This window comes from Carcharodon carcharias, chromosome 2, assembly GCF_017639515.1.
Source record: "Carcharodon carcharias isolate sCarCar2 chromosome 2, sCarCar2.pri, whole genome shotgun sequence".
NCBI lineage: Eukaryota > Metazoa > Chordata > Chondrichthyes > Lamniformes > Lamnidae > Carcharodon > Carcharodon carcharias.
Window position 1 is genome coordinate 93,271,684 of NC_054468.1, and position 23,789 is coordinate 93,295,472.

Genomic DNA, 23,789 nt, shown 5'->3' on the forward strand with positions numbered 1-23,789 from the left:
AATATTTATCTCTCAATCGTTATCATTTTGCTGTTTGTGGGCGTTTGCTGAGTGTAAAGTCACTGCTGCATTTCCTACTTGACAACCAGAACTATGCTTCATTAAGTACTTTGTTGGATGTAAGGCACTTTGAACTGTCCAGTGGTCATGAAAAGTGCTATATAAATGCAAGTCTTTCTTTCTGCGACCTTATAAAAGGCATAGGACTTCTGGTAACAAAACGTGTGGATCGTCCCACAGAGGGTCTAAAATGTAGGTGATAAATAACCATGCAAATTAAATCCTGAAGATTAAAATTCAATACAAAACATAATATAGAGACCAGGAGACCTCCTGGAGAGGAAGGAGTTTGGCGATGTGATACGTAAAGCATCACCACTGCAGAGATGGACCGACCTGTCTGATGCTTTCATATGCTTGCTTGTTTATTCATTAGTCACTACAAAAAACAGTTGTTCCTCAGTAAATATTCCAACAAAGCCAAAGATCTGACACTAGAAGCAAAAAATTAAAATGACACTGCCTGCGGATGTGAAGTGTTTCATTCTGTGAAAGGCGGATGTAACCCAGCTTCAACACAACAACACACAGATGCCGGCTTTGACCAAATGTCAAGAAACTTGGCGGAATTGAAAAGAAAATGATGTGGATCTCAATTCTCACCAATTGAAAGTAGGATATTGTCCAGTGATTGTAAATTTGTAATTCTCCAAACTCCCATTATATTTCCCGGTGCAGAATCACGCAAGTGGTTCAAAGTATAACAACGAGTTGAAGAGTTCCAAAATTGAAGATTGCATCCTTATCAAAAGGAGGTCTGTTAAAACAGACAGAAACCATCAACTACATTATCATGACAGTTTCCTACATAAGTTAGAATTTTAGCTTGTTCATCGCATTTGAAGTGAAAAGTGGTGTTTCTCAGCCCTGTCCCATGCACACCCGATATATGAGACAGGGCAAGAATGCCTGAAATGTTCCAAGATTTCGGGGTCAAGTTGAAATGTTAAGTTGAAATGAAATGTATTAAGTTTGTTTTCTTAGATTTTGATCATGTTCACATTCCCCTGATAGTGACATTGTTATTCATATGTTATTCATATTACTCACTGTAATGTTACTGTAATGTCATTCAGTGTAATCTTACTAATATTACTCACTGGAATGTTACTGTAATGTTACTTAGTGCAATATTACGCGCTGTAATATTATTCACAGTAATGTTACTGAGTGTAATGTTATTCAGTGTAATGTTACTCTATAATATTACTCACAGTTATGTTACTCGGTGTAATGTTACTCAGTGCAATATTACTTACTGTAATATTACATAAATGTTACTCAGTGTAATGTTACTCAGTGTAATGTTACTCAGTGTAATATTACTCAGTGTAATATTACTCACAGTAATGTTACACAATGTAATGTTACCCAGTGTAGTGTTACTCAGTGTAATATTACTGTAATATTACTTAGTGGAATGTTACTCAGTGTAATATTACTCACTGTAATATTACTCACAGTAATGTTACTCAGTGTAATGTTACTGAACATGATCAAAATCTAAGAAAACAAACTTAATACATTTCATTTCAACTTAACATTTCAACTTGCCCCCGAAATCTTGGAATATTTCAGGCATTCTTGCCCTGTCTCATATATCAGGTGTGCATGGGTGCGCAGTATTGTTACTGTAATAATACTCACAGTTACTCGGTGTAATGTTACTCAGTGTACTGTTACTCTCTGTAATGTTACTCATTGTAATGTTACTGTCTGTAATATTACTCACAGTAATGTTACTCAGTATAATGTTGCTCAGTGTAACGGTATAATGTTTCACTGTTATTCAGTAAAGTTACTTACCGGAATACTATATTGCTGATTGAGCCGATGCTTTTAATAGTGAACTGTCCCCAGAGTCATATTAGTTTCTAAGATTTTCATCCGTTGTCTGTTTTGTTTCTGCAGCTGTTTGGAGACGTTTGTTATCACTGCAACCATGTGATTGAGGGAGATGGTAAGTGCATCCTTCAGAGTCAGTGCACCTACGTGAATTGTTCTGTGAATCTATCTGTTGACACAAATAGATAATAATTCTTTTGAACACTGTCTTCTAGTCACATAATGATTTCACTGTGATGGTAGTCTTCATCCCTAACTGTTTCCATTACCCTCCTGGTTTTTCTTTATTCTTTAATGTGATGTGGGTGTCGCTGGCAAGGCCAGCATTTGGTGCCCATCCCTAATTGCCCTTGAACTGAGTGGCTTGCTAGGTCATTGAGAGTGCAATTAAGAGCCAACCACACTGCTGTGGGTCTGGAGTCACATGTAGGCCAGAAACCAGGTAAAGATGTTAGATTTCCCTCCCTAAAGGGAACTAGATGGGTTTTTAACAACAATCAATGATAGTTGATGATCATAATCACCATCACTGAGGGCAGCTTTATATTCCAAATTTATTAATTGAATTTAAATTCCACCCAGCTACTGTGGTGGGATTTGAACCTGTGCCCCCAGAGTATTAGCCCAGGCCTCTGGATTATGAGTCCAGTGACATTAACACTACATCACTGTCTCCCATTCGCTGTTCCTATTCCCTTTCTGGGAAACCACTCGATCACCACCACCCAAGCAACCCTTCCCCCATCCCCAACCTCACCCCCACCCCAGTGTGAAAAAAACAGCCATTCACCGCAACTGTTTTTTTACCCTAGAATGACTGTAACACAGAAGGGTGCCATTCAGCCCATCACATCTGTGCTGACTTGCTGCACAGTAATTCATTTGGTGCCACTTCCCAGTCTTTTCCCTGTAGCCCTGCAGTTCTTTCCTAATGATCCAATTCCCTTTTCAATGTCAGGATTGTATCTGCCTCCACCACACTCTCAGGCACCGCATTCCAGATCCTAATCACCCATGTCGAGAAAAGATTTTCCTCATGTCGCTATAGCTTCTTTTGCCAATTAGCTGCGCCCTCTGACTCTCAGCCCTTCCACCAGTGCGAACAGTTTCTTCCTATCTCCTCCCTCCTGACCCCTCATGATTTTGAATATCTCTATCAAATCTCCTCTCAACCTTCTCTTCCCCTAGGAGAACAATCCCAGCTTCTCCAACCTATCTGCATAACTGAAGTTCCTCATCCCTGGAACTGTTCTTGTGAAATTTTTCTGGACCCTCTCTAATGCCTTCACATCCTTCCTAAAGTGTGGTGCGCATGACTGGACACCATATTCCAGTTGAGACCAAACTAATGTTTTACACAAGACAAAGGCAAACACTGCAGATGTTGAAAATCTGAAACAAAGCCAGAAAATGCTAGAAACACTCAACATATCTGGCAGCATCCGAGGAGAAAGAATAGAGTCAATGGTTGTGACCCCTCATCAGAATAGCTCTCTGCTTTTGTACTCTATGCCCCTATTTATAGAGCTCAAAATCCCGTATGTGCTATTAGCACAGTGAAAGGGCTGCCAGCGGAGTAATAAAGCTCATTAGGTACCATAATGGAGATCTATCAGTGGAAGTTGAGGTACTAAGTGAGTACAATGTATCAGTGTCTACCAAGGAAGAGGAATTTTCTAGAGCTATGGTAACAACAAGGGTATCAACAAGGGTATGTTATATCATCTCAAATTTTAATCCCCACTTAATGGTTGATTTCATTGAATGGTCATCCCTATTTCCAGGATGTGACACTCTAACAGCAACACAATTTCAATGCATCACTAAATACAGTAACACGTTGGTCAGTAATTACTCAATCAATCTGATAACTTTGCCCCTACCCTTAGCCTCTTTTCTATCCATGCTGCCATTGCCTCTTTTATCCCATGGATTTCAATTTTGCCAACAAGTTTGATATGCGTTACTTTATCAAACACCTTTTTGAAAGCCCAGATCCATAACATCAACTGCACTACCCCTATCCATCCTCCCTATTACCTCAACGAAAAGCTCAAGTTAATCAATCACAATTCCTCCTTAACAATCTGTGCTGCCTTTTATTTTATCAGTCTGTGATTGTCCAAGTGGCTGTTCATTTTGTCCTGGATTATTGTTTCTAAAAGCTCCCCTATCACTGACATTAAACTAACTGGCCTGTAACTGCCAGCTTTATCCTTCTTCACTTTGTTTGAACAAAGCTGCAACAATTCTCCAGTCCTCTGGCACCTCCCGTGTATCTGAGGAGGATTGGAAGGTTGTGGTCATATCGTCCGCAATTTCCACCCTTACTTCTCTCAGCATTCCGGGATGCATCCCATCTGCACAGAGTGATTTATCCACTTAAGGTGCTGCTAGTCTTTCTTTTACCTCCTCTTTATCTCACCCAGTTTTTGATACCCTTGTTGTTACCATAGCTCTAGCAAATTCCTCTTCCTTGGTAGACACTGATACATTGTACTCACTTAGTACCTCAACTTCCACCGATAGATCTCCATTATGGTACCTAATGAGCCTTACTACTCCGCTGGCAGGCCTTTCACTGTTAATCTGGCAATAGAAGATCTTTGGATTCCCTGTTATCTTAGCCACCAATCTAATCTTGTGCTGTCTCTTTGCCCCTCTTATTTCCTGATTTCCCTTTCCTCTGTATTTTTTATATTTAACTTGAATCTCCCTTATGCGATCAACCTGACATCTGTCATACATCCCCTTGTAAGTTCATTCTATTGGGGAGCTCTGGATTTGGTTGTCTACCCTTTCCCCTCACCCCACCCCATCCTCTCCTGCGAATGGACCTAGGCTATACTTTAACTATCTCCTCTTTAAATGCTGCCCATTGTTATATTTCTGCCTGCCAGTTTTTGATCCTAATTTACCTGGGCCGGATTCCTCCTCAATTTACTGAAATTAGTCCTCCTCCAGTTCAGTATTTTAATTCTAGCTTTCTCCGTGTCCTACTCCACAACTAATTTAAACCTTACGACACTATGATTACTATTCCTGAAGTGCTTCAATGGCTGTTTCAATAGAATTGAAGCTATAAACTGAACTGTGAATAACTTAATGCACAGAATTCCTCAACACATGAGCTTCAATGCAATGATTGTGTAATGTGTTAAGTTTCATGGATAATTGTTTACTGCAGTATGCAAAGAGTTAAACATGCTTATTTTCCAGCTCTTTTATGTATTTTAGTCAAACACCTACTGCCACAGTGAATTGGCACACTCCTCACTTATCACTGGCAGCCATTGGGGCAAATGTCATTGATAATTTACCATCACCATAGGAGTTCATTACAAAGGCACTGCTTATAATGTATTAAACTTGCTGATTGTTTCAGGTACGCCAGTAAGTTCTTACCCTGATTTACTTGTTTAAAAAGATCTGCTGATTTCAGGCAAAGTTGGGTCATCAAATAACTTCGACTAGCTATTCACACCTGGGCCTGAATTCTTCCCTCCTCCGCCGGGCCTGGGAGTGGGCGGGAAACAGGCCCCCGACCACGATCAGGTCCCAGATTTCTCACTGGCTGGCCAATGAATGGACCGGATTTCGCGGCCAGCTGGGTCAGGAATGCCCCTGCCAACGGGACATAAAATTCTGTCCCCGGTAAAGCACTTGTACCTCACTGATGAGACTCTGGGTGCAACTGATAATAACTAAGGAGGGCCATCTTGAAGTGGCGTTTTCCTGTTTTAAAAATATATTTTACCTCGTTAAGTGGGGATGTTGTGCTAATGTCAACACACCCGTTATAAATGGTGGGGACCATGTCCTTTAAAATTGGCTACATCTGAGCCGAAATAAAAACAGAAAATGGTGGAAAAACTTAGCAGTCTGGCAGCAGTGCAGATTCCGGCCTTGGTTAAGCCTCACCATGTCCCAGTCCCAGTATTGAGAATTGATGTGGAAACCAACAGACACATCTTTAATTAAATGCACTGACCCCCAGCACCTCCACCCACCCACCGCACACCCCCTCCACCTCCCCAACCACCAGACTCAGGTTCTGAAGAAGACTCATACAGGCTCAAAATGTGAACTCTGTTTGTCTCTCCACAGATGCGGCCAGACCTGCTGAGTTTTTCCAGCATTTTCTGATTTTATTTCAGATTTCCAGCAACCAGCGTATTTTGCTTTCATCTGAGCCTGTTAGTTTGTTCAGTTTTATAAACAGCTACAAAGTTGTAAATTTTACATTTTAATACCTCAACTTTCCACCGTGGGGGTCAGTACATTTAATTAAACATGTGTCTGGATGAGTGTAGCTTCAACAACACTCAAGAAGCTCGACATCGTCCAGGACAAAGCAGATTGGTACCCCATCCACAAACATTCACTCCCTCATCAACGATGCACAGTGGCAGCAGTGTGTACCATCTACAAGATGCACAACAGTAACTCACCAAGGCTCCTTAGACAGCACCTTCCAGACCCACGACCATTACCATCTAGAAGGACAAGGGCAGCAGATAGATGGGAACACCACCACCTGGAAGTTCCCCTCCAAGTCACACACCATCCTGACTTGGAAATATATCACTGTTCCTTCACTGTCACTGGGTCAAAATCCTGGAACTCCCTCACTAACAGCACTGCAGGTGTACCTACATCACAAGGACTGCAGCGTTTCAAGAAGGCAGCTCACCACCCCCTTCTCAAGGGTAATTAGGGATGGGCAATAAATACTGGCCCAGCCAGCGATGCCCACATCTCTGGCAAAGTAAAAGAATTCAATTAGATTTAAATCCGTTTTACCTTAATTTTAATATGCTGACTCATTCAAGTACCTTATTGTTGAAAGCTGAACTTTTGTAACAGAATTGATTTCTGGCCAAAGAGTGAGGTGTTAACAGCTAAGGGGGGCTTCACCTGAGGATGGGTTTAATTTGCTAACAGACTATGCACAACTACAACTGTCAGGTAGTCATGAGTATGTTAACAAGGGTATGGAGTTTAGTAGTTTTGTTCCTGGACAGGTAATCCACGGGACTAGTCTAATAAACTAATGGAAGTGAATTCAAATTGCATCGTGACTCAGTGGTAGCCCTCTTGTCTCGTGAGCCTGAAGGCTGTGGGTTCAAGCCTCACTCCAGGGACTTCTGCACGCAATGCAGGTTGGCACTGAGGGAGTGCTACACTTTCAGCAGACTCCCATACAGATATAAAAGATTGCATGGCTCTACTCAAAAAAGAGCAGGCTAATTCTCCCAGGTGACCTGGCCAGTATTTATCCCTCAGCCAACATCCAAAGATAGATTAACTGCTCATAATCATTTGGCTGTTTGTGGGACCTTGGGACACAAATTGGCTGCTGGATTTCCTACATTATAACAGGGGCCTCAACAGATGTAAAGCCCTTTGAGATATCTTGTTATAATTAAAAGTATCTTGCGCTGTTTCTTCTATTTTATGGCAGTTTGAGAATTTGAGTTTAAAAAAATCTGGAAATGCAAACAGATTGGTGTGAATAAAAGCGCCAATGAGGCTGTCAGATTGCCAACATTCACCTCTCCCCCATGCCCCCACCACCCCCACCAGCTCACCAATGTCCTTAAGAAAAGGAAAGCTGTTCTTGCCTGGCACGGCCTAAATGCAACTCCAGCCTCACACCAACAACTCTGAAGTGGTCTAGTACATATCGAAGTTCGCTTGAAGTCCTGTTACAGCGCTCACTCGCACCCTCCACCAGCGCAGAGACACACACCTCAGTGGGACCTAACTTTACAGTAGCCTCAGGATCACAACCTGGTGAACACATCGCACTATCTGATCCACAGCAGGCGACGGTAGGAACTTCCCAGGTGTCTGGCACTCGGAGATGCTGGAGGCCAGAAGTTTGCTGAGTCCAAGTCAGATGATGAGTCTTTGGACTCGGTCATGTCACAGTTGCTGGAGCTGCAAAGGCAAGCTCGGGAACATCAGGAAGGAATGTCCGCTTCACTCCTCAGAGTCTGCCCGCCCCCATGCTGAGGTGATAGCACCGGCATGCCAATGCATTGAAGTCAGCACTGGTAGGATAGCGGCTGCCATGGAGACCTTGGTCTAGGATGTCGCTCCTGCTTTGCTGCATGGGCTCAACTCCATCACGGACGCCGTAGTTGGCCTCCAACAGTGTGTACTTGAGAGGGGGGCTGGTCAGCTCGATCTCACTCCAGCTTCCCCATCTGCTAACGTAGTCAGTCAGGGGTCCTTGGGCACTCGTAGGGAGGGGGATAAGCAGGTGCACACCCAGGGCCATCTATCCAGGTGACTCCAGGAGTGACTGGCCCATCCAAATCCCCTCTTCCTGTGACCTCAGTATCTCCAGCACCAGAGGCCGAGGAGGCTGCCACTGCCACACAGCAGGACCCCGAAAGCAGGCCGGGGCTCTCCAGGTCTCGGCCCTCCAGAGGACGCCCACCAAAGTCATCACAGACAGGGCGTAGCAGTCAGTAGGCTGCCTCCACCTCCTCTGTGGATGCCCAGGGAGCACCAAGACGTAGCGGCAGGATTAGGACAGTTAAGGAGATGTAACGCTTCACAAATTTGCATGTCATCCTTGTGCAGGGGCCATGCTAATCTTCTCTGTATCGTTCCAATTTTATATGTGCTGCCGAAGCGAGCACATTAAGGAGATGTAACTCTTTCGAGTACAAACCCATTTCCATCTGTTTCAGATGAAGTTACATTATTTCATAGTTTGCCATTGTGAGATTTGAACTCTTGATCTTGGGGTTACAAACCCAGTACCATAACCACTTGGCTATTTAGGCCAAGCCCATTTAGGAGATGTAACTCTTTTGAGTTAAAACCAATAAAACCAAATTAACAAAATTGGGATAAATCAGGCACAGCCCCTAATTCAGGTCAGCTATAAAACCAAGAACAAAGTTTGAAAGAAACTTACAAACTTTAAATCAAAATGTGATTAAAGGGGTCAACAAAACACCCCAGTCCCCGCTGTGCCCACCGGGCACGGAAGGCCTCGAGAGTGCCAGCAGACACCACGTGCTCCCTCTCCAGGGACATCCCGAACGTAGCCACGGAAGAGGGATAAACAATTGGGCGGGACTCCCCCGTCGATTGCCCGCTGCCTGGACCTGTTAATGGCCAACTTGGCCAGGCCCAGGAGCAGGTTCACGAGGAGGTCCTCCTCCTTCCCGACCCCCTTCCGCACCAGGTGCCCATAGATCAGGAGCGTGGGGCTGAAGTGCAAACAAAACATCAATAAAAGGTTTTTCAAATAACTAAAAAGGGAGTGCAGCCTACCACACCCTATATATGCATGGTCCATGGACTCCACAAGACCGCAAAAAGGGCATGTGTCCTGAGAATCCGTGAACCTATGCATTCTCCTATTATAGGGGACTGCTGCATGCAACACCCTCCAACCCAGGTCCCCGATAGAAAGGGGGAGGATACCTCGGTAGAGGGCCTCCCATCGGGGGCCTCCGCTGCCGAACGGCAACAAGGCACGCCAGGGCGTGTCCGGGCGGCGGACAAGGGCGAGAAAATGGAAGGTGTGCAGCAGCAGTCCGTACAAAAAGCTCCTCTTTGCCGTGCCAAAAAGCACAGAGGGCATGTCCCCGAGGCGGCTCATATTGTGGGGCACCGGCACCCGAGGGAGGGTTCGGGGCTTGGGGCCAATGTGGAATTCCGTCCGAACAGGGGAACGTTCAGACGGAAGACCACTGCGCACCTGGGCCACCTCAAGACCCAAAATAACGTCGGGTCCGAGCACGACCGTTCTCAGGTCTTGGATGGCATCGGCTGCGACCTGGACACTCACAGACGCGCGTCGCGCCAACTCCTGCGGGAGCATCCAGCCCAGTCCTCCGCCACCCAGCACATCCCTGATCCTAGTCACCCCTGCGGCCACAGCCCTCCTCTCTGCCAACCACTGACAGGGATGGAGGGGTGGATTCCTGAGCAGCGGCTCTCTGACGATAGCCGCTACTCCTGATGGGGGAGAGCTGCGTCGCGAGGCGACCATATTCCAGACTTTGATCAGGTCCGGGTAAAAGACAGGCAACGCCTGCAAGGAGCCACCAAGGCCCCTCTGTTCTATAAACAGGAGCTGCACGTCATAATTCAGGCCTTGCACCTGACGGAAGAAATACGTCGTCAGGGCACACCATCTAGGAGGAGGCTCAACGTAGAGGTATTGCTGCAGGGTCTGAAGGCGGAAAGTCGCCACCTGTGTGCGTAGGCACACTAGCGCCTGACCACCCTCCCTAAGTGGGAGACTCAGAACCTCAGCAGCAACCCAGTGCAATCTTTTGTCCCAGAAGAAGTCGACTAACAATTTCTGGATTCTTGTGACAAAGTCCAGGGGAGGGGTCAAAGTGACCAGCCGATACCACAACATGACAGCGATCAGCTGGTTTATGACCAGAACTCGACCTCGGTACAATGTAACTCTTTCGAGTACAAACCCATTTCCATCTGTTTCAGATGAAGTTACATTGTTTCATAGTTTGCCATTGTGAGATTTGAACTCTTGATCTTGGGGTTACAAACCCAGTACCACAACCACTTGGCTATTTAGGCCAAGCCATTAAAGAGATGTAACTCTTTCGAGTACAAACCCATTTCCATCTGTTTTTCAGATGAAGTTACATTGTTTCATAGTTTACCAGTGTGAGATTTAAACTCTTGATCTTGGGGTTACAAACCCAGTACCATAAAAGTTGCACAGCCTGGGCATGGGTGTTAATCACTTGTACATAATGTTCACTATTGTCAACAAACTCCCAAGAATGTCTCCCTGCCCATGCCTCCTTGTTCTGATGAGCAGTGTCCGTGTCACTCAGATGTGAAACCTTTCTGCACAAGATAAAGGCAGGTGTCTCAGTCCAGTGCCTCTTTCCTGTTCTCTGTGCAGCCTTCAGACCACAGTGATGGTCCAGCCTCTCACTCCCTGGACACATTCGTGATGCCTGCACCTCGATGGTGCTGGTCATTGCTGCCAGAATGTAGTGGGCAGGTGTTACAGAGTTCCCTCATTCTCTCTGTGTGCTCTCAGCACCTTCAAGGTGGGGCTGGCCCCCATCACATCAGCATCTGTGACCACTGACACTGTGCTGAAGGTTGGCAAAGGATCAGATGCTTCTAAAGTTTCACGGCTGCATCTCTGAGATGGCCCTGATCACGGAGCGCAAGTGAGCTGCCCTCGGCCAGACAGGAGTCAGATATTCTCAGAGGCTGTGTGAAGATCTATGGAGTGTCCTCACTGCATGTTGTCATCATCCTCCTCCTGCAATTGAGTGACTATAAGGGCCTCCACTGTGTCTCCATGACAGGAGCATTCACACAGAGGGTATTCACGCTGCCATAAGCCAGACTGGAGTCAAGCGTTCACAGATGTAATGTGAGGGTCTATGGTGTCTCCTCACTGCATGTTGTCATCATCCTCCACAAATCTGGCAGCTATGAAGCATGCCTGCCTTGTCTGGCCAGTGCGAGGGCCTCATCGCCATCATCGCCACTTTCGAGGACCTCCTCACCCCCATCACCATCAAAGTCCTGCTCATCAGTGGAGCCCTCCAATTCCTCTATCTCCTCCTCAGCCAGCTCCACTCCCTGTTGCAGTGCCAGGTTGTAAAGGATGCAGCAGATGATGACGATGTGTGACACCCTCTGTGGACTGTATTGCAGGGCTCCACCAGACCGGTCCAGGCACTGGAATCTCATCTTCAGCATCCCGATGGTCTGCTCATTATAGCGTCGCTCTGCTGCAGTCTGAGGCCACCGCACGGGTGTCATCAGCCATGGCCTCTGTGGGTAGCCCCTGTCCCTGAGGAGCCAACCCTGCAGCCTCAGTGGACCCTGGAATATATCAGGGATCTGTGACTGACTGAGAATGTAGGAACTGTGCACACGCCCACAGAATCTTAACAGCACAGAAGGAGGTCATTCGGCCCATCATGTCTGCACCGGCTCTCCAAATGAGCATTATGACCTAGCGCCATTGCTCTGCCTTTTTCCCGTAACCCTGCACATTGTTTCTATTCAAACAATCATCTAATACCCTCTTGAATGACTCAATTGAACCTGCCTCCAGTACACTTCCAGGCAGTGCATTCCAAACCCTAACTACTCGTAGTGTGAAAGTTTTTTCTGACGTCACATTTGCTTCTTCTGCAAATCACTTTACATCTGTGCCCTCTCATTCTTGATCCTTTTACTGGTGGAAACAGCTTCTCCCTATCTACTCTGTCCAGCCCCCTCATGATTTTGAACATCTCTATCAAACCTCCTCTTAGCCTTCTCCTCTCCAAGGAGAACAGTCCCAACCTCTCCAATCTATCCTCATAGCTGAAGTTTCTCATCCCTGGAACCATTCTTGTAAACCTCTTCTGCACTCTCTCCAATGTGTTCACATCCTTCCTATAATGTGGCACCCAGAACTGTACAGAATACTCCAGCTGAGGGCTAACAATTAACTTTTATAAATTCAGCATAACCTCCTTGCTCTTGCACACTATGCCCCTATTAGTAAAGCTCAGGATACCAAATGCTTTATGAACTGCTCTCTCCACCTACCCTACCACCTTCAATGATCTATGCACATATACACCCAGGTCTTTCTGCTACTGCACCTGCACCCACTTCAAAATTTCACCCCATATTTTATATTGTCTGCCCATGTTCTTCCTACCAAAATGCATCACCTCACACTTCTCCGCACTGAACTTCATCTGACACCTATCTGCCCACTTCACCAACTTGTCTATGTCCTTTTGAAGCTCTACAGCATCATCCTCGCAGTTTACAACACCCTCCAAGCTTTGTATCATCCACAAACTTTGAAATTGTTCCCTGCACACCAGGATCTAGATCTGTAATATATATCAGGAAAAGCAAGGGTCCCAACCATAACGCCTAGGGAACTCCAGTACAAATCTTCCTCCAGCCCGAAAAATATCCATTGACCATTACTCTCTGCTTCCTATTTTTCAGCCAATTGTGTATCCACATTGCTACTGTCCCTTTTATTACATGGGCAATAACTTCTCTCACAAGTCTGTTGTGTGGCACTGTATCAAATGCCTTTTGAAAGTCCATGTACACCACATCAACAGCATTACCCTCATCGACCTTTACTGTTACCTCTTCAAAAAACCCTAAGTTAGTTAAACATGATTTCCCATTTAGAAATCCATGCTGGCTCTTCCTTATCAACCCATATTTTTCCATGTGACTACTAATTCTATTCCAAATAATTATTTCTAGAATCCTGCCCACCACTGATTGGTCTTAATTACTGGGCTTATCCTTATAACCTTTTTTGAACAATTGCGTAATGTTTGCAATTCTCCAGTCCTCTGGCACCTCCCCTGAGCCTAGGGAATACTGAAAAATTACGGCCAGTGCCCCAGCAATTTCTATTCACTCCCTGGAAACCATGTGCAGACCTGCAGGCTGTGTTTGTGATGGTCACACACCAGCTGAGCAGTCAGCAAATGGAATCCCTTGTGGTTGATGTAGTTCACCACATGTTGCGATGGAGATCTGAGTGCCATATGAGTGCAGTCGATCGGACCCTGTGAGAAAACCGAGACCTGGGCGACTCCAATCACTCTTGTATCCTGGCTGTCCTGGTCCTGGGTAAAATGCACAAAGTTGTGTGCCCTCGTGAAGATTCCATCCGTGACCTCATGGATGCTTTTGTGGGTGGAGGCTTGTGAAATCCCACAGAGGTCACCTGTGGAGCCCTGGAAGGAGCCACTGACATAGAAATTGAGTGCCGCTGTCACTTTCACGGCCACTGTCACTGGATGCCCTCCATGTCCCCGTGGTGCCAAATCCTCCAGTAGCTGGCAGATGCGACTGACCAGTTCCCTAGACATACACAGTCTTCAGTGACACTGGTTCTCTGCAGGAATGACAGGCAGTGTCTATTGACACAGCAATGGATCGCTGTATCTCTTTGGCAGCGTTTGCAGGAGCCCCAGTCACCCCTTCTTCTTGAGGTTGCTACTCCTGCCTCTGCACAGCCAGGTGCCGCAGTCGCTATCTTTTCTGCCAACTCCGCTCTCTGTAAGCCATCAGACATACAGCTGGTTCACCAGGCTCCATGATCCTGACGTACTCCTCCTGCAGGATGAAAGAGAGAGACACGTGGGTTAGCATGGGTGTACTAAGAACCTCTCTCGGTTAAGTCTGAGGCCCCTTAATGCACCCCAGAGAGTGCTGGTCACCACTTGGATGGCCAGAGTTTAGTGTGCTGCATGGCTGCCCGAAACCCCACCCACCTCCGCCCCACTCCACCTGACCAATTGGCGGTAGCTTCACCCATTGGACTGCATGCTGTGCTCTCAGCTCAGGCACAGGCACTCTCCTAACCCGCACTGCAAGGCTGCTCTGTTAGCTTCAACCATGGGGGAGACTGGTCCAAACCAGGATGATGACATTGCAAGGAGCTATGAGCACCTCCACCAGTGACTGCTCCATGGCCAGGCTTTAGCAAGGAGATTGTACAATGTGCCCAGTCGTCCAACTGTTCTGCAGTCCAGTAAAATGCTCACTGGTTTGCAGTCTGTGCCTGGGGTGGGTGGGGGGGTGGGGAGAGGAAACTCTGGAACACTTGCTGGCATTTTGGTACCTCTGTGTTGCTGCATTGAGTGGACAGATAAGCTAGAAGCCCAACTCTAATGATATCAATGTGGCTGCATCTGAACTGACTCAGCTGCGGAGGAATGGTCAGTTCATACAAAGCGTGGCCACTTACCTCCCCCCGACCCCCACAGCCCGCATGTGCTCGTGCGCTACCTTCAACAGCAGGGCAGCCCTTACCACCCTGCAATGCGGCCTCAATCTTGAAGTCTAACAGGCAACCCAGGCGAGCGCTGCGCAATGTTACTGTGTACTCATCTCCGAGTTCCCCTCAAACTTCAGCCCGCCAAGTGCACGCCTTATATACGCTGTTGTGAAACACACCCGCGAACAATCACACCGATGTGGGCGGATGATCCAGCGGGGAGAGAGGGGGAAATTCTGACGGGCTGGCCTGATAATGATATGCAGATGTATTATAATGAGGCTCCCGACATCTGATGGCAGGAAATGCAGCCCGCCATTGGCTGGCGGGCGGGGCAGACAATCCCAAACCAGCTTCACGACATCGGGAAACCAATTGTTGGCCTTCTCGCCATATTGTCCGCTCCCCCCACCGAACACCAGTGGGCCGATGCCAGTGGGCACTGACAATTCTGCCCTAGGATCAATTGAAGATTTCAAAACTGAGATTGATAGATTTTTGTTGGGTAAGTTACAGTTTGCGGAACCAAGGTGGGTAGATGGAGTTAAAATGCAGATCAGCCATGATATAATTGAATGGCAGAAGTGGCTTGAGGGGCTGAATGCCCTCCTATTCATGTATCGCTATGCTGTATCAAGCATTGAGCATCTAGGGGTGGGCAGTAAACGATTAAAGGATTTGATGGGGTAGATAAAGAGAGAGCAACAGTGATGACCACATGCCAAGATTGAATAATTATTTTAAAAACGAAATGATCGGTAATTACATCAATATGACTGAATTCAGGCTGGTCGGGAAGGCATTATCCTCCTCGTGATGCAGAGAATGGGTGGGAGGCTGGGGCACTGTGTGTGAGAAGGTGCAGTGGTAGACTTGAAAGGTGAAGGTAACGACATCCATTTTATGTTGCAGTGGTCTCGGCTCTGAACAAGACCTGGTGTGTTCAGTGCTTTGCCTGCTCCACCTGCAGCACCAAACTCACCCTGAAGTAAGTGTCTGGCTCCATCATTGCTCCCATTGACCGGCAGACCTCTCAGGCTGCACCACATTCATAAACTCATCTTCATGTGGATCCAAATAACCAAATCACAGAAATTTGGCTCATTGCGACCACGTTGGTTGAGGAGGATAAACAGACGGTAACTGAAGCAGGGAATGGTTCTCATTCAAAGGAAGAATGAAGGGGTACTGAAGGAGAGGAAGAGGGATGATGTGGAAGGCAATGACCTATCCAGTGATACCAGAGACTTTCTCACAACGGCTTCTCTTCCTAACCCCCACTGTGTCCCTCTAGAGTGATCACTGGCCCTCTCCTGCTTCTCATCTACCTACTGGCTCTCAGTGACACCATTCGAAGGCTCAATGTCTCAAATTTAGAATTTTCATCCTTGTTTTCAATCCCTCCATGGCCTGGCTTTACCCCTGTCTCATCTCCTACAAGCCTCCAAGAATTTGCATTCTTTCAATTCTGGCCTCTTCAACATCTTGGATTTCCTTCAGCCTACCATGGCCATGCTCCCTAGGCAATAAACTCGGGAATTCCTTTCCTAAACCTTTCTGACCCACTATCTCTCTCTCTCTCTTGTTCTTCAACATGCTTCTTAAAACCTATTTCTTTGACCAAGTTTTTGTTCATTTGATCTAATATCTCCTTCTTTGGCTCAGCAACAAATTTTGTCTGAATATATTCCTGGGATATTTAACTATGTTAAGAAGGTTATATAACAACAACGATGTATATTTATATAGTGCCTTCAGCATAATGAAAGGTCCCAAATGGCTTCACAGGGTCTTTTTAAAGCAAAGTATTTGACACTGAGCCACAAAAGGAGATATTAGGGCAGATGACCAAAAGTTTGGTCAAAGAGGTAGGTTTTAAGGGGCATCTTTAAAGAGAGAGAGGCAAAGAGGTTTAGAGAGGGAATCCCATAGCCTAGGGCCCAGGCAGTGGAAGAACCAGTGGCAGGGTGATTAAAATCAGGAATGTACAAGAAGCCAGAATTAGATGAATACAGATATCTCGGAGGATTGTGGGACTGGAGGAGATTACAGATAATAGGGAGGGAGTGAGGTCACAGAGGGATTTGAAAACAAGTTTGAGAATTTTAAAATCGAGGCATTGTTTAATATGGAGCCAGTGTAGGAGAGCGAGCTAGGGAGTGGGGAATGAAGACAATGCTTTCAGTCTCCCCAACATTTAGTTGGAGGAAATTTATGCTCATTCAGTACTGGATGTCAGATAAGCAGCCTGGTAATGTAGCACCAGTGGAGGAGCTGAGAGAGGCGGTGGTGAGAGCTGGGTGTTGTCAGTGTACATGTGAAAACTAACATCGTGGCTTTGGATGATGTGGCTGGGGGCAGCATGTAAATGATCAATGAGGAACCATGGATAGACCCTTGGGGGACACCAGAGGTAATGGTGCAGGAGCAGGAAGAGATGTCACTGTAAGTGATTTTCTGGCAACAATGAAATAGGTAAGAATGGAACCACATGAGAGCAGTCCCACCCAGCTGGATGACAAAGCAGAGGTATGAAGGAGCGTGGTGTGACCAACAGAACAAAGGCTGCAGGCAGGTAGATAAGGACGAGGAGGGAAAGTTTACCTTTGTCACAGCCTCTTATCATTTGATAAGAGCCGTTTTAGCATTGGGGCAAGGATGGAAACCTGATTGAAGGGATTCAAACATGGAGTTCTGGGAAAGATGGGCATGGATTTGGGAGCTGACAACATGTACCAGGACTTTGGAGAGGAAAGGGAGGTTGGAGATGGGACATGCTTTGCAAGGACAGAAAAGGTCAAGCATTGGTTTTGGGTGATGCTGGCCTATTTAAAGGAGAAAGAAACTGTTATCAATATTGGCTAACATGAGGGCCAGGAGGGGACGTTGGGTGATGGGAAGTTTAGTGGGATAAGGTTGAGGGAACAGGAAGTGGGTCTCATGGACAAGATGAGCTCAGAGAGGGCATGAGGGGACATAAGAGAGAAACCAGAGAAAGATGTGAGTTCAGGACCCGGGCAGTGGGGAGGTTTGGAGGAAGTTTAGCCAGATGGAGCAGTGGAAGGGAGGGACGTGGTCTCAATCTTAAGCTGCAGTCAAGAAATGAAGGCTGGAGTCTTTGCATTCCAGGATGATTCTGGAATAGTGGGTAGATGTGACAGACAAGAGCAGTGTTTTATGTGATGTGGTCAGATCTGACGGTGAAAGTTAAACCGATTTTCAATCATATCCTTTCAAGTCTGAGTCCCTTAGACTTAATGGAATGGAGATGAGGCTGTAGCAGTGAGAACGGCCAGGGTGAGAGAGTAATTGTTTTATTGTGGACTGAAGGTGAAGGAGAGAGTGTGATTGTGTGAATCAGTAGCTGCTGAAATCCCATGGTCAATGGAGGGTTAAAGGCTGGAGAGTTTGGATTTTGAAAGTGCAGTTGTAAGTGAATTGGGAAATTTTTTTTTAAAATGGGGGGAGGGGCAGAGAGTGAGGGTTTAAACTGGGGGAGGGCCTGAGAGTGAGGGTTTAAACTAGGGGAGGGACAGAGAGTGAGGGTTTAAACTGGGGGAGGGGCAGAGAGTGAGGGTTTAAACTGGGGGAGGGACAGAGAGTGAGGGTTTAAACTGGGGGAGGGCCTGAGAGTGAGGGTTTAAACTGGGGGAGGGGCAGAGAGTGAGGGTTTAAACTGGGGGAGGGGCAGAGAGTGAGGGTTTAAACTGGGGGAGGGGCAGAGAGTGAGGGTTTAAACTGGGGAGGGACAAAGAGTGAGGGTTTCAACTGGGGAGGGACAAAGAGTGAGGGTTTAAACTGGGTGAGGGGCAGAGAGTGAGGGTTTAAATTGGGGGGGCAGGGAGTGAGGGTTTAAACTGGGGAGGGGCAGAGAATGAGGGTTTAAACTGGGGGAGGGACAGAGAGTGAGGGTTTAAATTGGGGGAGGGGCAGGGAGTGAGGGTTTAAATTGGGGGAGGGGCAGGGAGTGAGGGTTTAAACTGGGGGTGGGGCAGAGAGTGAGGGTTTAAACTGGGGAGGGACAGAGAGTGAGGGTTTAAATTGGGGGAGGGGCAGAGAGTGAGGGTTTAAATTGATCGACAGTTATTCGTGATTTCTGGCTTTCAGAACTGAAGCTGTTGTGTCTTTTCGGTAGGAATAAATTTGTGGAGTTCGAGATGAAGCCTGTGTGTAAGAGATGCTACGAGAAGTTCCCCTTGGAACTGAAGAAGCGACTGAAGAAAATGTCTGAGAAGAGTGGTCGCAAGTGAGGCCCACTTAAGAGAGTTCATTAGTCCCCCGCTCCAGTCTATTCCAAATGGTTCCTCTGTACTCCAATGCCAGCCAGATTACACTCTGGAAAGCAATGATCAATGTGAGAGACAAAAGTGTATGTTTAACTGAAGATAATACTTTATAATCATTATAACCCTATTTAAATATATATATATGTATCTTTGTATATGTGGTATGTTGAGGGAATAATGCAGGTTAACTGTTTAAATATTGCCTTTCCAATGATAGGACCCAGGTTTGAGTCTATTCCAGACTGACTGGAAAAATCCTACCTCAGTCTGTAAGAATCAAAGTTAAAATCTGCCAACACTCTTTGTAATGGCACAGACTCTTCACCCTTGATAAATTCAGAGCTTCCGTCTGATCAGAACTGATAACCTGACCTTTCTCTCTCTTCACTGATAACCCGATTTCGCTCTCTCTTCAATGATGGCTCATTCTCGCTCTCCGTAGAGAGCCCAGCGACAACAGCAGATTGCATTTATATAGCACCTTTATCATAGTGAAAGGCTCCCTCTTTATTTGGTTTCCAGTGTTAGCCATATTTGACCTGTTTTTGCATTGAATTAATTGTCAGTGCGCATTAACATCATATTTTAACTCTCAATGATAACAGACATGTCCCATGGGTGTATGAGAAACAGAAATGGAACATTTTGGAATGAGTTTTTGCGTGGGACCCATGCAGGGGGTATTAACTCTGATATATAACCTGTGTAATGCCTGACCTAGGAATGCTTAGTGGTACAGCTTAGAGGGGGCTTTACCCTGCGTCTAATCCAAGCTACACCTGAATGGGCTACCAAATCAGGCAGAGTAGATGGAGCTGTGCTTTCTATACACTTGCTTTGGAGCCCTTAACCTCACAATGCTGAGAAAGCTTCACTTTGCCACTAACGTGCACTGGGAATGATTGAAGGGACTGCTTGACGTAAGTTTTATCCATCCTGTTCCTAACTTGGGGAGTTGCCAGAGTGCAAAAATTGGGACACTTTGAACTCATTACTAGTGTCACCCTCATAAAAATCACTAACCATAATCCAATTTAAGTGGCTGCACTGTGAAATCCGTAATGTTCTCAGACAGCTGTCAGGATATGTGTTTTGGGTGAAAGGTCATTCCTCAGAGTCTGAAATGGGAGATTTAGCTCAATGATTGTTATCGCGACTCACAATATCTCCGCACACTGCAACTAATTCTGGGCAATGCACGAATAAAGGCACAGAATAGCTGGTCAGACACTGCCAGTATATGAGCTGTGTGCTCCTTCATATAGTGTAACGGGACCTAATAGAATTATAGATGAAAACAGGCCTGTCTGCCTGTTGGAGAATGGAAATCAATCAAGGGCTCTATCACCAACTGAGCCTAACCCTGCTTCCTTTGCTTGATTGAGATAGATTCAAAAAACGTGCTCTTATTGCATATTGGTGAAATTTGTAGCCTTTTCAAAATATAAACAAAAAAGCAACACCCAATTAAAACCAAAGCTTCCACCCTCAGCTTTAAAATTAATGAAGAATTAAATCATAAGATGCAAATTTATAAACTTAAACTCTAGGCGGCATTAGAGAAGGTGCAAAAAGCCTTACTTGAATGGTTCCAGAGGTGAGGGAATTCAGTTCCATGGATAGATTGGGGAAATTGGACCCTTAGTCCAGGGGTGATGAGGTCAAACTCTAAAGCCAATGTTACCAATATCAGCCGAGTCAGTGCGGACTGGGGGTGGAACCTGCCCCTTAAGTTCCAGTCAACTACCAGGGTTGTGAGGGGACAGGAGTTGGGGGGCAGCTTTGAAGCTAGGCCTACTCGCTGATTGCCCTCTGTCTCTTGCCTCATCCACTTCATTGTGCTGAGGTTAGGCCTTTCTCACCCACAGCTATCTTAACAAAACTCCTGATGCTATTAGGTTCTGAGGAAGGCTCTACAACAAAACGTCTTTTACCAGATCCAAAATCCTGGAACTCCCTCCCTAACAGCACTGTGGGTGTACCTACACCACATGGACTGCAATGGTTCAAGACGGCAGCTCACCACCACCTTCTCAAGGGTAATTAGGGAAGGGCACATCCCGTGAATGAATTTTTAAAAAATTCCTATATCCCTAATGTATTTATCCAACTTCTCCTTGATTGCATTGATATTATTTTCCTTGACTACTCCCTGTGATAGCGAGTTTCACATTCTACAACTCTCCTGCAAAGAAAGTTTCTCTTCAATTCTCTCAATGGAGTTTCTTTTCAATGGATTGATTTGGTGACTATTTTATATTTGTGGTCTCAAGTTTTGGTGTGCCCCACAAGTGGAAGCAGCTTCCCTAAGTCAATATCAACTCCCTTCATAACTTTAAAGCCCTCCATCAGGTCACCCATTGGCCATCTTTTCTAGAGAAAAGAGCCACAGCCTCTTTCCTGATAAGTATATCCTCTCACTTCTAGTATCAATCTTGTGTATTTTTATTTGCATCTTCTCCACAATGCCTCCACATCCTTTGTGTAACTTATAGGGCAGAACTATGCACTCTGTCAGGTCATCCAAACAGACTGGGACTTCCCAGCTTTGAGCCCTGGAATATGTCAAGTTAGCTGATCTCACGTGTACCCCTACAATTGATTTTGATGATCCTGGTTACTCTCCAGGGACCCTGTTGGAAGTGAATGTATGTGGATGATGTTTGAGACCCAGATTAGGTGTGCCTGATGTGATGCCCCTTTCTGTTGAAGAGCAACACATGGCTTGGGGTCTGAGGTCCATGGATTGGACGCCAGTTCCTTCAGGAGTGTGGACGAGTGGTGCAAATTGGCAAAGGAAAAAGGAAAGTGAATCATTTGTGTTCCTGTCCAAATGACCAATCTGTGATCAGCAATGTGTAGGCTCTTAAAGAGTTCAGAGTGCAAATGTTAGTCAAGATCACCAGACTATCGTGAGAAGTGGAAATGATGGACCCTCCGTTACACAATAGGTACCAGACAATCATAGGCTTTGCCTTCAAACCAGTCTGATGGGTGTCTAGGGATGAGGTGGCCCCACAATTTCACATGTATCTGGTGTTAGCTCTAGACCCATTCAGTGCCATAACTTATGAGGTTCTCTTGTTAGAGCTGAATCTAGTGATAATGGGAGCTTTTGTTTCCACAGCAGATATTACTGATTGTGGTCGACAGCTGCGTAAAGTTAATATTTGTAAACTGTTTATAACTCTTTCCTGTTCTGTTTACACAACCTCAGTAAAGGATACAACAGTTGCTGATCTGGCTCAAGTGATAGTCTTTTTTTAACAGCTCTGAAATCAACAGTGGGATCCATGTTCTCGCCATCACCTGTAGCTGCTTTTACATTGTTGGGTCTTTCCTACCCTCCTTGCTCGAGATATGTTGGCTTCTACAACTTTATCACTGGGAATCTTTTCCATAGATTCTCCCAGTTGGACATCGTGACTTTGGCAGAAGTCCTGTTCTGCGCCTGGATCTTTGATTTCCAACAGGCAATCAGGGGAACTTAAGAAATGGGACCATAAGTGGTCCATTTGGCCCTTTGAGCCTCCTCCTCCATTCAATAAGATCATGCTGATCTTCTACTTCAACTCCACTTTCCTGCACTAGCTCTGTATCCCTTCATTCTTCTCTTCGTATCTAAAAATCAATCCGCCTTGAATATACTCAACGACCTCCACAGCTTTCTGGGACAAAGAGTTTAAAAGGTTCATAATCTTTGAGAAAAATAATTCTTGACACCTCAATATTACATGGTTGATGTCTTATGCTGAGACTCTGATCCCTTGTTCTGGACTCTCCAATCAGGGGAAATATTCTCCCAGCATCTAACCTCTCAGAATTTGACACTTCAATGTGATCAACCCTCATTCTTCTAAACTCCAGAGACCACAGATCCATTCTACTCAGTCTCTCCCCACAGGAAAATCGTTCCTCCCAGGAATTCCCGGTGCTATATTACTCCTATAGATGAGTTGTAACTCACTCCCTCCCTGCACCACCTAAACCCCTCCCCACCCAGAAATGACTTTGATGTCTGAGCTTTTGTTGACACACTCAGAATAATCGGAATAATGAAAAGAACAAGTTGCTTCAGCTGGAAGTGATCTTGAGCCACAAGATTCTTCTCTCATTTTCACACAACTGATCGTGCTTGCTCTCCTGTGCTCGCTGATCTATATTGGCTTCTGGTGCCCTAACTCCTCAATTTTAACATTCATCTCCTTGCGGTCTGACCAGAGCTTTGTACAGCTGAAGCTTGACTTCCACCCTCTTGTATTCTAGTCCTGTAGGTATACAAGCATGACCCAGACCTTCCTGTCGCTTGCCGTTTCAACACACCACCCTGCTCTCATGTCCACATGTCCATCCTTGGCTTGCTGCATTGTTCCAGTGAAGCTCAACGCAAACTGGAGGAACAGCACCTCATCTTCCGACTAAGCACTTTACAGTCGTCTGGACTTAACATTGAGTTCAACAACTTCAGACCATGAACTCTCTCCTCCATCCTCACCCCTTTTTATCCCCTTCTTTCAATATTCATTTTCATTTGTTAATTTTTATTTTTTAACCACTTAATTATATTTTTATTTATTTTCATTTTTATTCATTGTTTTATCCCCACCTTCTAACCTATTTTCAATCTTTTCCCACTATCATCCCCTCCCCCACCTCACCCCCACAGGGGCCATCTGTTACTTGTTCACGTTATTCTTTCCAGAGTGCTTACCCCTGTCCTGCTATTATCACATTCTGCTCTCTGACCTTAATGCCACCATCAGCACTTCCGATAGTCAGCCCCACTAGCATTAACATCCCTTTGTTCT

At 45.8% G+C, this 23,789-nt stretch overlaps 1 protein-coding gene and 1 non-coding gene across 2 annotated transcripts in view; one reads left to right on the forward strand and one right to left on the reverse strand.

Moving 5' to 3' along the window:
• The window catches only part of LOC121287867 (LIM and senescent cell antigen-like-containing domain protein 2), a 126,639-nt gene extending 104,424 nt beyond the window's left edge, over positions 1 to 22,215 (forward strand). Inside the window, exons 7-9 of the mRNA XM_041205858.1 lie at positions 1,972 to 2,020; positions 15,608 to 15,683; positions 18,831 to 22,215. Of these exons, the coding sequence (XP_041061792.1) occupies positions 1,972 to 2,020; positions 15,608 to 15,683; positions 18,831 to 18,945 (240 nt within the window). The 3' untranslated portion in view covers positions 18,946 to 22,215. The remainder of the gene's footprint in view (positions 1 to 1,971; positions 2,021 to 15,607; positions 15,684 to 18,830) is intronic.
• On the reverse strand, positions 8,455 to 8,558 carry LOC121275510. Its single transcript, XR_005942481.1, has one exon. It is a non-coding gene; the product is annotated as a U6 spliceosomal RNA (small nuclear RNA).
• Positions 22,216 to 23,789: the final 1,574 nt, after the last annotated feature.